At 34.7% G+C, this 13,373-nt stretch overlaps 2 protein-coding genes across 5 annotated transcripts; one reads left to right on the top strand and one right to left on the bottom strand.

Annotated features, from left to right (window-relative positions):
* Positions 1-77: 77 nt before the first annotated feature.
* Positions 78-2,996, bottom strand: LOC107032062 (probable receptor-like protein kinase At2g21480). The gene has a single exon (XM_015233627.2). The coding sequence runs from the start codon at positions 2,863-2,865 to the stop codon at positions 259-261; it is 2,607 nt and encodes an 868-aa protein (XP_015089113.2). The 5' UTR covers positions 2,866-2,996; the 3' UTR covers positions 78-258.
* A 1,884-nt stretch (positions 2,997-4,880) lies between these two features.
* Positions 4,881-12,651, top strand: LOC107001725 (26S proteasome regulatory subunit 10B homolog A-like). Of its 4 annotated transcripts, none has more exons than XM_027912274.1 (10): positions 4,881-5,161; positions 10,008-10,106; positions 10,555-10,691; positions 10,786-10,947; positions 11,069-11,155; positions 11,243-11,329; positions 11,426-11,563; positions 11,892-12,083; positions 12,160-12,258; positions 12,338-12,651. In XM_027912274.1, the coding sequence occupies exons 1-10, from the start codon at positions 5,062-5,064 to the stop codon at positions 12,410-12,412; spliced, it is 1,176 nt and encodes a 391-aa protein (XP_027768075.1). In that variant the 5' UTR covers positions 4,881-5,061; the 3' UTR covers positions 12,413-12,651. The 4 variants fall into 4 exon arrangements, with proteins under 4 accessions (XP_027768075.1, XP_015055184.1, XP_027768076.1 ...); XM_015199698.2 differs by having other exon boundaries at positions 4,883-5,161; positions 9,987-10,106; XM_027912275.1 differs by lacking the exon at positions 10,008-10,106 and having other exon boundaries at positions 4,883-5,161.
* Positions 12,652-13,373: the final 722 nt, after the last annotated feature.

Here is a 13,373-nt window from a genome sequence, read left to right as displayed (position 1 = left end):
TTGATAGATCATCTGATTGAGTTATTTTATCCATCAATAAAGAGAGAAATTAAAGGATACAAAGAGATGCCAATAAATTTAAGAGAAGAAAAACAATGTAGTAAAGTAGTATTTTATGTGAAACATTACATTGTTCTCAATTACATTTTTCAGCAAAATGGCATCCATATAAAGCTGAATTTTACTACATACACATGTATTTCATAACCTTCAATTGTAGATTGTTGATTTGTCTATCAAACAAGCTAAGTGTTTGTTTTATCGTCCATTTATAGGCTCAAATTGAGCAAAAGTCCCTGACTTGTCATCAATGGGTTGAACTTCAGTAGGATTTGTATGTTGTTGTGGTGAAGAAATATGTTTGTTATCATTTGAAACATTAGCATGGGCAACTGTAGGAGGAGGAATTGGTGCAACAATTGCTTTGTTATCGATGTCTTCTGTCTTTCCTTGTAACGAGGCTTCTTGCATCTGCAACGCGTACTCCAAGTTCCATAAAACATCACCCATTGTAGGTCTGTCAACACCATATTCAGCCAAACACTTCTCTGTTGCTTCCGCGAATTTCTTCATTGATTCTGGATCTATATGTCCTACAAGTGTTGGATCAATTATCTTGTCCAATAACCCTTTTCTTTTCCACTGCATTGCCCATTCTGCCAAATTCACTTGCTCTCTTGGTAATGATGGATTAATAGCAGGACGAGCACATAAGGCTTCAAGAAGTACAACCCCAAATGAGTAGACATCAGATTTGTCTGTCAACTGTTGCTTCCTAAAGTATTCAGGATCTAAGTAGCCAAAACTTCCCTTCACAGCAGTGCTCACATGAGTCTGTTCTGTTGTCGGTCCATCTTTAGATAGACCAAAATCAGCCATCTTTGCGACAAAATTCTCATCAAGCAAAATGTTGGTGGTTTTGACATCTCTATGTATGATCCCAGTAGATGCACCCGTGTGGAGGTAATGAAGTCCGCGAGCAGCACCAATACAGATATCTAATCGTTGCTTCCATGATAAAGGCGGCATGTTCTTTCCGTAGAGATGATCTCTCAATGGACCATTTTGCATAAACTCATAAACCAATATCATCTCAGCACTTTCATCACAATACCCAATCAACGACACTAAATGTCGATGCCTCAACTTAGATAGCATCTGTATTTCTGTCTGGAATTCATTTATACCTTGCTCTGATTGTGGATTTCCTCTCTTGACAGCAACTTTTGTACCATCATCAAGTTCTCCATAGTATACATTTCCAAAGCCACCAACACCGATTATTTCACTAGGTTCCCAGTTCCTGGTGGCGTCTGACAATTCAGCAAAACTAAAGTACTGACCTAATCCCATGTTCTTTGATGAGAAGAATTGGCTCTTGCTTCGCGAAGATGATGACATGAATGTTGAATCACCAGCATGAACCGGAAGTAACCAAGACGAAAAACTATTCCTCTTTTGCCAATCTTGTGGTCTCTTCTGCCATTTAACCGCCATTGCACCCAACCCCACAAACGCTCCAAACATCATCGCGAATCCAACATAAGCCACTGTTTTACTTGGACCACTTTGTTTTTGTCCATCAACACCATATTCCCCATCCAAGCTACCAACAGAGTTATTCATCCGAAAAACCTCAAGCCCATTTAGAATCGCATTTCTAAAACCTTGAACATCATTCACAGGAGAAACACGTACAACGAGTGGGTTAGACACCATGGAAGAATCCACAACAAAATCCTTGTAAAAAGCTGTAGACAAATGATTTGTCAATGATGACAAATCTAGCCCAGAAATAGCCATCTTGTCATTGATATACACATTGAAATAGAGCTCATTAAGAGCTTTGCTAATAATATCACAGAAATGTAAGCGAATCAAGTGAGGATATACAGTGTCGATATCCATACTCCATGATATGTTAAAATTAGCAATCGTAGTTTCTGAATCCGCCATTTTTACAGCAGAACTATAAACTGTTGGTGGCGCAATCAACGGTGAACCTCCTGATGATTTCAAATAATTAATAGCAGAGGCTTGTGTTGATACCTCTGCACCAGTAGCATTGTTTCGAAATTGATTATCAGACATCCAATTTCTTCCAAGAGTATCGTTCGTTGAATCCAAAGCAGGGCCACCGACATTAAGCCTATACATCGTCTGGAAATTAGTTTTAGAAAGATCAAATCTCTGTGAAACGGGGAATAGAACTGGAACAGAATAATCAAGCATTTTAGCAGGTACAGTAACAAACTCAATAGCATTAACAAACGCTACAGATCCTTGAGCTGGCTCAAATTTAATAGCAAAACGCTCTGAGGTAACGTTAACAACAAACTCCTTGACAATAGCCTCGTCTTTACCAATTTGAAAATCACGTACAAGTACCAAACTATCTGTTTTAACAGAAAATTTAGCTGTTTTAAGATCATATTCTTCGTATTTAAATGGAAAGAAATGTAGTCTGATCCAATGCAACCCTGAAGTACTGGCATGAAACGTGTAAATAGCTTCAGTTGTGAAGATTTTCGCGTTTACATATAACGTTGAAGGAACATTGACTTTGTCTGATGCACATGCTTGTATATCTTTACCAGTATAAGAAAGATATTTCGCGGTATTTTGATCAGGTTGAAAAGCCTTATTCCCCGGAAGTGTGACCGATGAAGTAGCACCACAATCGATGAGGAAATTATCTTCTGGGGTGAATACAGGAAATGATTTTGCAGGTACAGCATCATCTTGAGCAATGACAAATGAATTTGTGATAGAAAAAATGAAACATATCAATAAAATACCCATAATATGGGTAGGGGTAGGGGTAGGGGTAAAGGGTAGGGGTGTTAATTTATGTTTTGTTTTCATTTTTAGACCCTTTGATAATATTTTCCCCAAACCTTAAAAGATAAAAAGAAGAAGAAGAGGAAAAAAAAATGAATGTGAGAGATTTCAATTGTGTGTAGTTTTGGCCATGTTTTTGGGGTGAAAAAAATATGCCAAGTTTATTTTTTTTGAATTTCTGTTAATGTTAGTTGCCTTATTTTGTTACATGTTTTAGTGGTTAACATGGTTATCTAGCGTTGTTTTCTCTCTACTCTTCGTTTTTTTACTTACCTTTTTTAGAAGTTATAACCTATTTTTAGACATTGTTTTGATCAAATTTGGAGCTTGATAGATGATTGATTCGTGGAAAAGGGTTAAGAATGTCTTTTAACTATAAGAAATATTGTAAAATTATTTGGTCCGAACGTATTTTTATATGTAATGGATTGGTTTGGATTTGTCCATCAATTACAAAAAATAAAATAAATTTATTGTTTATCTTAGTTTGATTTCGAATTACACTTATTATGAAGGGATTAACTTATATTCTTCCTTCAAAACTAATGATATAATTCATTTTTTTCTATTAATCCTTTTATGTTAGGATAAAAAAAATTCTATTAAAAAAAAAGGACGAATAATATGAAAAAGATAAACAAACATGAAGGTTCTTAAATATGTTGATCGAATATTTTATCGTTCATTAAAAGATTTTATATTATATTTATTATTTTCCTCAATAATAGTTTATTTAATTATTACCCTAATATTTAGTTTGCAATATTACGAATTTACCAGATTTTGGACTTCACATATATGTATTTGGTGCGTCCAAATAAATCTATATACATGTAGTTCGAATATATATAGTCTAATTTATTCTAAATGCATTATTTGACTCTTTCGCTTCTCTCTCTCCTATTTCGCTCATCTCTCTTCATATGTGTGTTAAATGTCACATGGATGCCACATGTGCACGCCAAACACACTCCACTACCACATCGACGAATTAAATCCATAATTTCACTCTTTTCCCCCTCATTTCATCTTTTCCTTTAGAAACAATACTTCTGTTATCGCATTCCAACATTCCCCCTTCTGATTCTGAGCTCCCCATTCCTCAAACAATTATCTATATAATCTATAAACAGCTAAAAAGATTATTGGTTCCTTCTTTCGTATTTTTTCTTGCTGAATCCAATTTTGTACTACAATTCTAAATCACTAAAATATCAATACATTTCAAATTCATGCAATTCCATAAATAGTTAGGGCCACCAACTCACTTATCCGTCTTCAAATCAACAAAACTCACCCACCGAAAAAAAAAGATACAAATGGAATTGAAGAAGCCCACAACAGAAGATCTAATAGAAAAAAAAAAATGAAATTGAAGGTTAGGGTTTTCATTCAAAATTGGGGAAAGTTCAAAAGTTTAGCTAACGTTCAATCATAGATTATGGGAGTAGTTATAGAATATTTATCTATAGATTTTTGTTTGGCCATAATTGGGTTGCATTAGGGACCGGGTTTTAGATGATTTCATTTTTTACTGGTCATGGATAAACTTACGTGATATATTCGGTGTCATGGTGTATGAATCAAACAGAAGTTGTTTAGTATGGTATTCGGTGAGCATTATTTAAAAAATTCAAAACCGAATAATTGAAATGGGGGGAAAAAGAGTGAAATTAGAGATTTAAGTCGTCTATGCACGTGGAGGTGGGGTCTGTTTGGCGTGCACATGTGGCGTTCATGTGTCATTTAACACACACATGGATACTTTCGTTAACTAAAAGGGTAGATGTGTCCCAATAGTTTGATGGAAAGGGTATTTTTGAGCCGAAATATAGTTTAAGAATACATATAAGCTATTTCGGATAGTTTAAGGGCAATTTTGACCTTATTCCGTTATATAGATAATGTATAATCGTATATAAATGATATACTACATTTTTATACATTGTTGATACAATAAAATATACAACTTTTTTTCCCTCTCAATCAACTCAAAATTCCTTTAAACAATCTCAAAATTTGGATATGATATGCTCTTCATGTTTCAAAGTCTTTTTGATATCATTGGGCTTTGAACAAAGTCACAATTTAGCTTAAGCCCACTCAATTGCTACCTCCACTTTTTTCATTTTGTAGAAAGAAAAGAGTAGAAGATCACACTATTTCTGTTTCGTTTTCTGCAAGTCATTTGAATTTAGATAGGTGATTGAGAATATTCCGATGACGAGCGAGTCGGAAAATGTCCGCCGCCGTACGGCATATGCTGAATTCCGGAAAAAGCAACTCGAGCAGAAGGAGCTAGATGCTCAGCTATGGGCAGGTAAAATTCTCTAAAAATCTCAAAACCCTACTCTTCCTGAATTCTTAACTTCATTTTGGTTACCTGATGAACACAAGCTAACCGAGGATTAATAGGCAGTGAATGCGTGCGTACATTATGTATAAATGTGTTTATACATGTATCTACATACTACATATGTGTACGTTTAGCTTGCCTCTGAAACTGTGGTGATCAGAACTTATCTTTTAGCTTGCCAGCTACTGGAATATTGGATTGATCATCTAAACCATAACAGGATAAAAGGAGTTCTACACATGAGAGACGTTTTTAGTTGATGATTGTAACAACAGAAGCTAATCCAGGATTTATAGGCAGTGAATGCGTGCACACATTATGTATAAATGTGTTTGTACATGTATCTTTATACTACATATGTGTATGTTTAGCTTGCCTCTGTAACTTTGGTGATCATAACTTATCTTTTAGCTTGCCAGCTACTGGAATATTGGATTGATCATCTAAACCATAACAGGATAAAAGGAGTTCTACACATGAGAGACGTTTTTAGTTGATGATTGTAACAACAGAAGCTAATCGAGGATTATAAGACAGTGAATATGTGTGTGTGTGTGTGTTTATACGTGTATCTGTATACTACACATATGTACGTTTAGCTTGTGCTGAACTGTGGTGTGCATAACTTATCTTTTAGCTTGCTAGCTACTGAAATATTGGATCGATCCTCTAAACTATAACAGGATAAAAAAGGAGTTCTAGTATCATCTCTATATACGCATAAAGAGGCGTTTTTAGTTGATAATTGTAACAAGAGAAGCTCCTGATACCAGAAATGTGGAAGAGAAATGAAGAAGAAAGAGATAGAGGGGAAATTAAGTTATTTGCCAACTCATAAAAAACCTAAGAGGCGTTTGAGTTGATAATCCCTTGCTTAGATACAGCAATTTTTAGGCGTTACTAATTTTTGGTTTCTTAAGGGTAAGCAGGGAAGGATAGATGGTATGTCTTCCGGTGAGAGACAACTTTCCAAAAAGAAGAGAAAAGTATGTCTTCTGGCGAGAGAGTTGGTGTAAAGTTCAAGAATCCAAAGTTTCTGAATGAATAGGGGATTCATACTGACTGTAACTAATTTGGGATTGGTATTGAAGATTGATTGACAAATCTTAAGTCCCTTATTATACGAATGTCATGCAGCCATCTTTTAGTATGATGTGTTTGCTTAAGTCTTGATGTAAAAAATTACTAATTCCTGCAGAGCTTAGTTATATTGAAACCACCCTCAGGTTTGTTTTAGTGGGTTCTTTGTGGTGTTTCTCGCAATGTATGAATATGTCCATGTGCTTATGCTATGATTGCTTTTTGTAGGGATAAAACAATGATTATGGTGTGTTTGGCACGAAGGGAAATGCTTTCCTAAGAAATAAGTGATTTTCTTACTTACTTTTAGGTTCCTTGTAAATTTTGCTATAGGATTAAAGATCTTTCTAGTACTTTCCACAATTGTAATTAGGAATCTGTAACTTGTTGTGGCAGGTTCTGAATTTTGTTTTGGAATAGAATACTTACTTTCTTGTGTTTGGTGTGTAACAAAAATGTTATACTCAAAAACATGTGTATATAATCTAGATAAATACTATAGAGTGGGGTGGGGTTGGTGGGGATGGGGATGACGGCTATGGGGGTGGGATGGGGAGAAGTGGGTTGGAAATAGGGGTGGGATGTGTTGGAGGTTGGGGAGGAGACGATCATTGTAGAATGCTTTATATGGAACTTGTTTTTCTACTTCTACTGGGGAAGTCTTCTTTATTATAAATTTTAAGGAACCTGTTTTCCTAAAGCATATGTTTTCAAAAATTTATTATAAGCATGGAGAAATTGAAAAATATTTTCCAACAAACACACCTTTAAGGTAAGAGAAAAAGAAATGAAAGATCATAATTTGGTTTAGTTAAATGCACAATGAGAGCAACTGTATGGTGTGAAGATCTCTAGGGTCCTTTGTTGTTCTTGTCGTTGGATGTTTGTCATTCAACAAGGGCTTTCACTTTCTTCTGATTAGCAAATGGCTAACTTCTTTCTACCTAGGTTTTAACAAAATGTTAGAGGCTTTGATACCATGTGAAAAGAGAAAAGAAGAATAATACTTGTTGGATTAGTTGTTGACTACACATCACAAAGATTCATTATGTTGGGATCTCGACGACTTGTAGTAACATAAGTAATTAGTTTCTATATCATACAAGATAAGTTACTTTCTTCCATTAATGTGCTACATGTCGTGAATGTTCACATATTTTAACATTTAACATCACTGATTCACTTGACTTTGTAGTTTCTGATCAATGAACTAAAGATAGTGAGCACTAAGCTCTGCTCTTATTCATAGACAAGTCAATTTGAAGTGTCATTTATGCTCCCAAAGGTGTAGCCTAGTGGTCAATGATGTGGATTGAGCACCATGAGGTCTAAGGTTCAATTCCCAACAGGGCCAAAAACATTAGGTGATTTCTTCCTATCTGTTCTGAGACGTGTTGCTGGTGGGAGGTGAAAGGTATCCCGTGTAATCAGCTGAGGTGTGCGAAAGCTGGCCTGGACCCCACGGCACCAAAACAAAATAAATTGAAGTGTCATTTATGTGGTTGTCTGGTCAACAAGCATCTACTAGCTTATAACAATAACTTTCCAAGCTCAGTAGTGAATTCATGTTCAATTAGAAGGATTTTCAATTTCTGTAACTTTCTGTTGTAATTTTGAGTTAATGATGGAAAGCTTTAACTTTGTCCTACAACTTGCAAATCAATTTAAAGTTTAATTTTAACCGATGACATTCAACACGTAGCGTATTTTATGTTTATTAAAGCATCTTATAATTAAGAAGAATGACTACATGTTTTCCTGCCTTATCAGAAACATTTTGCTTTGTACCGAGTTCATGACTTGGTCTGTAAAAGGACATCACAACTTCTCAAAACTACAGATCTTAAGTTATTCCTTCCTGTAATTCGTAGCTGCATTTATCTTTATGAAAGAATCTTAGAAATCAGAAACATTGCTACATAGTTTTCCTTGCCAAAAACTTCTCACAGTTGGACCTCAAATTTATCTCCTGACCTATGAAGCAACATCATAAGTCTATGTAACCTTTGTATGTGGAAAGAGTTGACAAGGTTATCCACTGTATTTTTTTTGGGTTTTCCACTGTTGTTTGATTTATGCTCATTTTTTGGGAATGCAGCTCTACACCATAGGGTATCAGTGCTAGTGCTTCTTAACTAGTTCGAGTACAAGTTGCAAATGGTAATCATAGTTAATTTAGATATACTACAACATAATTGAAACCTATCATTTTGAAAGCGCTACTGCAAATGACTCCTCCCATAGGCAGTAAGATTTGCAAATTGAAATAGCATTGCTTTCTTTACCTATTTGAAGAAAGGAGAAACTGAACGAAGAATCAAAAGCGTTTTGTTTGAATGAGAAAATCAGTTTTATGGTTTGGGAGAAACATGTACGTTTGTAACCATGCCAAGAAAGACCAAAGCGGATGTTTCACTAGTAAAAAATTTGAGGCACCGTAAGTCTACTAGGAAATGGCAAGTTAAGAGATAGTATTTTCCTGAGGAACTAGTTTTAATTGCGAAAGCAACTATAAACATAGAGAAGTATTGAAAGATCAAGAGACACAGTAAACAAAAAATGCTGTATCAATTATGAGTATTTTCTTCTGTTTTTAATTATGTATTTGATTATTAATACTTTAGAACATCAAATATGTTTGATTATTAAGTCCTTGATTAAAAAAACATGAATGATTTTAAGTCTTGGAAAGCTATACTGTGTCACAATTTTTCTTGAAAAAAGGGGAAAAAATAGAAACTCTTTTCCTGAAGTATCTATGAGCTTTAAGCCTTGTCCAAATATCTATGACAATTTGGCTAAATTCTATAAGGTTTTTAACTTTGTTTAGGACTTAGGAGGCCTTTTGGAACAAGGATTTTGGATGGGCATAGGTGATTAGAGAACCTTAACTTTATTTTGTGTGTTCTAATTATTATTGAATTCATCGGTATTGGGAGTATTCTTATCAGTATTTCAAACATACATTGTATACACGTTCTTCTGAGTAAATTGCTTTTGGGCAGTTTACTCCAATATCTCTGATTGGGATTACTTTTTATGGTTCTTCTTCTTTTCCTAGTTTTTTTCTCATTTAGGCTTATCATCTTCGCTTTTCTTTACTCCTTATTCTCAAAGGGTCCTGCACTATTGAGGTAGAGTTGTGATGACTTCATCATAAGATGTCATCAGACATCACCATTTTAGTGTAAATATCTATTCAAGATTTTAAGGGGGATCATAACCTTTGCTTAGATTTTTTTATTCAAATAATTCGCTTTCTTTGTAATGATTCTCGATTGACCTATTAAGTATTCTTTATAATTTTCTGCGGTAAAATTTCTGATAAGCCAGTGATTATGGTTGTCTGTAACTCTGTTTTGTACTACTTCCATATCAGTCAAAATGAGAGTTATTGTATGCGCTTCAATCGGTATATCATCTATAACCTAAATCCTTAGCTGTTTAGCATTGACAAACAGTGCACATCTTACATCACGAATTGGGAAATGAAAACTCAAAGGAATGAGTCTGCTTTGGGACAGCTAATTATGCTGTAACCGTTAATATTTCCTTTATGGTCACTGATTTTATCTATTTATTTTGTTTCTTTTTATATAGGATGCCAAACAATTTTCTGTCCAAGTGCTAGTAACCTTCACTATATATCTATTGTCTTCCTGTGTTCAAATTGTTGTATAACTGATGCTGGTTGTAAAATTGTACATAGTGAAAGAAAATTTGCGTGCAGCCAAAAAGGAATATGGTAAAACAGAAGATGATTTGAAGTTGCTTCAGAGCGTTGGGCAGATCATAGGCAAAGTGCTCCGGCCTCTAGATGACAAACGCAGTAATACATTCTCTTCTAGTATTTCCGTTGTTTGTTGTCATTTTTTTGAGATCTATGGATTTTAAGGAGTAAAATTCCCCACCTCCCAAAATAAAAAATTATAAACATATATAATGATGAAGTGAGGCCCTGTATACGAACCTTTATTCTTTTACCTAGAGAAGAAGTCTACTTCTAGACGTAACATTGTGGTTTTGTGCTGCAAAGATGGAAGTGAGCTAGTGACAAGTGGTGCTGTTTATAGGTTTTAATCATGTGTACATTGTCTGTACATACTGTTTATCCATATTCTTTACTTTTCTTTAAGCTATGAACATGCATTACCATATTTACTACTTATTCATCTTCATATTGCGTTCTATTGGGATTGTTCCGTTGACCCGGTTTTAAGTTGCTATTAACAAGTTGAAGTAATTTTTTGGATTAATTTAAAACATTTATTTTTCAGTGATAGTTAAAGTCGGTAGCGGTTCAAGGTATGTGGTTGGCCGTTGCAGTAAAATGGATAAGGAAAATCTAACTTCTGGCACTAGAGTGGTTCTCGATATGTTGACTCTTACAATCATGAGGGCACTCCCACATGAAGTTAGTGGTTATTTCTGGGCTAGTGTTGGGAACTTGTAGATAATTATCATATTTATTCCACCCTGAGTTCCTTATCTTGAGTTTCTTATGACAGGTTCATCCTCTGGTGCATAATATGCTTCATGAAGATCCTGGCAATATAAGCTACTCTGCTGTGGGTGGACTGTCAGATCAGATCAGAGAGCTGAGAGAATCAATAGAACTACCTCTGATGAACCCTGAACTTTTCATCCGTGTTGGAATTAAGCCTCCAAAGGTGACTTTTTTAATATAACTTGACCATATTCTTGTGTCTCTGCATTTTTCATGGTGCTTGCATAGTTGAAGTTGCTGATACTTTAAGTTTCTTCTGATGCTACCAAGTTTGTTCGTCTCAGGGTGTTCTTCTCTATGGGCCTCCTGGGACTGGCAAGACCTTGTTAGCCAGGGCAATTGCCAGCAACGTTGATGCCAATTTCTTAAAGGTATTATAGTAGAGGTTTTGGTTATTTCCTCCCTTTTCGAAGTATTTCATAATATCAGTGTTTATTTATAGTTTGTGAGAAATGCAGGTAGTATCAAGTGCCATTATTGATAAATACATAGGTGAGAGTGCGAGATTGATACGGGAAATGTTTAACTATGCTCGTGATCACCAAGTAAGGACTTCAATAACATCCTGGGTATACTAAATCCAGTGAACCACTGCTGGTACTGCCTCAAAATGTACTGATAGTTTTTGTCTTTGTGTAAAGCCTTGCATCATTTTCATGGATGAGATTGATGCAATTGGTGGACGTCGATTTAGTGAGGGAACAAGTGCAGATCGTGAAATTCAGAGAACGCTCATGGAGTTGCTTAATCAGTTGGATGGATTTGACCATATTGGAAAGGTCTTAAGTTGATCTTATTATATATCTCTAAGAAGATGATATATAATGGGAATTTCTATAGATTTATGATCTATGGTGTGCACACTCGTCCCTTACTTGCAGTTCTTGTTTCTTGGATTGTACAAGAAGGATAATTCCTCAAAACTTGATTGTCTATCATAACGATGATACATACTAAAAAGAAAGAGAAGATTGCTTAAATCAGGAGAGAATATAGATTATTTGCTTGAGTTTAGCTTTGATTACTGTGGTCTTCTGCTTTCTGCTTTTATTTTTTATAGTAAAAAATACATTGATGCTAAGTAGTTAATCTTTGTTCTGCTTGCAGGTAAAAGTGATTATGGCAACAAACAGGCCAGATGTTTTGGACCCAGCTCTTCTTCGCCCTGGTCGGTTAGATAGAAAAATAGAAATACCGTTGCCTAATGAACTATCAAGAATTGAGATCCTCAAGATTCATGCTGCTGGAATTGCCAAACATGGTGACATTGATTATGAAGCTGTTGTTAAGCTTGCTGAGGTGTGCTAGCGATGCTATGAAAAATAGTTTGCTTGTGTTGCCTAAGGGGGAGCTTTGACAATCTGTTTCTCCTCAGGGTTTTAATGGAGCTGATCTTCGAAATGTGTGCACTGAAGCTGGTATATCAGCAGTACGTGCAGAGCGTGATTATGTCATCCATGAGGATTTCATGAAGGTACGTACGTCTGGTTCTTCTTTTACAAGCTGTGTTGACTAGTTGGAGGGTAATTCAAAGTTTGAATATTTAATTACAGGCTGTAAGGAAACTGAATGAAGCAAAGAAACTTGAATCAAGTGTGCACTGTACTGCCGATATTGGCAAGGAGTGAGGGATTTTTGTCATTGTGTGATATAACCAACCCCATAGGAGTGATGATACTATTGGACTGTTCCACAATCTGTCTTTGCAATTGTAGTTACATATACTTGTATTGCCCATATTCAGGAATTATGTAAAAAGCATTAGCATTAGGCACATGCTCAACTGTTTTTTGTTCAGCACGGATGCTTTGATTTTTTTCCACTTATAGTTTGCTATGGATATGGTAAGGTGAAAGATTGGACGGAATATATGATATAATGCAGTTTGTGCGATTGAATTCTGAAATCATGTTAGATATTTGATATAGTTTAGCTTCATTTTCACATAGCAAATGTGCGAGGAGAAAATTTACTACATGTAATTTTATAAGTTGGGTCTGAAAATGTAGCCTTATTCCTACTTTATTAAGAAAGAAAAATTGTTTTCGATAGGCTTTTAATTTAAATAAAAAATATCAATTCAATAGCAAAGAAGTCATATATTAACATTAAAAAAATAAAATCATTTGTTACGACTCTAACTAGAGTGATTTCCATTTTAGCTCAAATTAAAGTGATATTACAAGTAGAGGTGTGCATTCGATTTTTTAGTTCGATTTTATGCTATGCGGTATGAGTTTTTGATTTTGATTTTGAAGAAGTGTAACTCAATCCGAATCAAAATAAGTTTAATTTGATTTGATTTTTCTCTTTTGGTTTTGGGTTTTTTCGATTTGTTTAATCAGTTATGTCAATAATAAGAAACATAACAAAGTTACATTTGCAATTTTAAAAAAATTATATTTATAAATTGAATTTCTTAAATATACTTTTTTATATAAATCACAAATAAAACGTAAAACTCAAAATACGTAAAAGTATGTCAATTATAGATGTCCAAAAATAAGAAAATAAACTAAATCATAATGAAAATAACCAAAAAGGGACAAAAGTGGTTAACTCCAAAATAACTATATATATATATATATA

This window comes from Solanum pennellii, chromosome 10 (assembly GCF_001406875.1).
Source record: "Solanum pennellii chromosome 10, SPENNV200".
In the NCBI taxonomy this organism is placed as follows: domain Eukaryota; kingdom Viridiplantae; phylum Streptophyta; class Magnoliopsida; order Solanales; family Solanaceae; genus Solanum; species Solanum pennellii.
This window is presented reverse-complemented; position numbering and strand designations above follow the sequence as displayed.

Bases quoted from the DNA above. Each gene is read 5' to 3' on its own strand.
- LOC107032062 (XM_015233627.2), bottom strand. From the start codon at position 2,865: ATGAAAACAAAACATAAATTAACACCCCTACCCTTTACCCCTACCCCT.
- LOC107001725 (XM_015199698.2), top strand. From the start codon at position 5,062: ATGACGAGCGAGTCGGAAAATGTCCGCCGCCGTACGGCATATGCTGAA. The intron at 5,162-9,986 runs GTAAAATTCTCT...AATTGTACATAG, and splicing joins AGATGCTCAGCTATGGGCAG to TGAAAGAAAATTTGCGTGCA. The intron at 11,156-11,242 runs GTATTATAGTAG...TGAGAAATGCAG, and splicing joins TTGATGCCAATTTCTTAAAG to GTAGTATCAAGTGCCATTAT.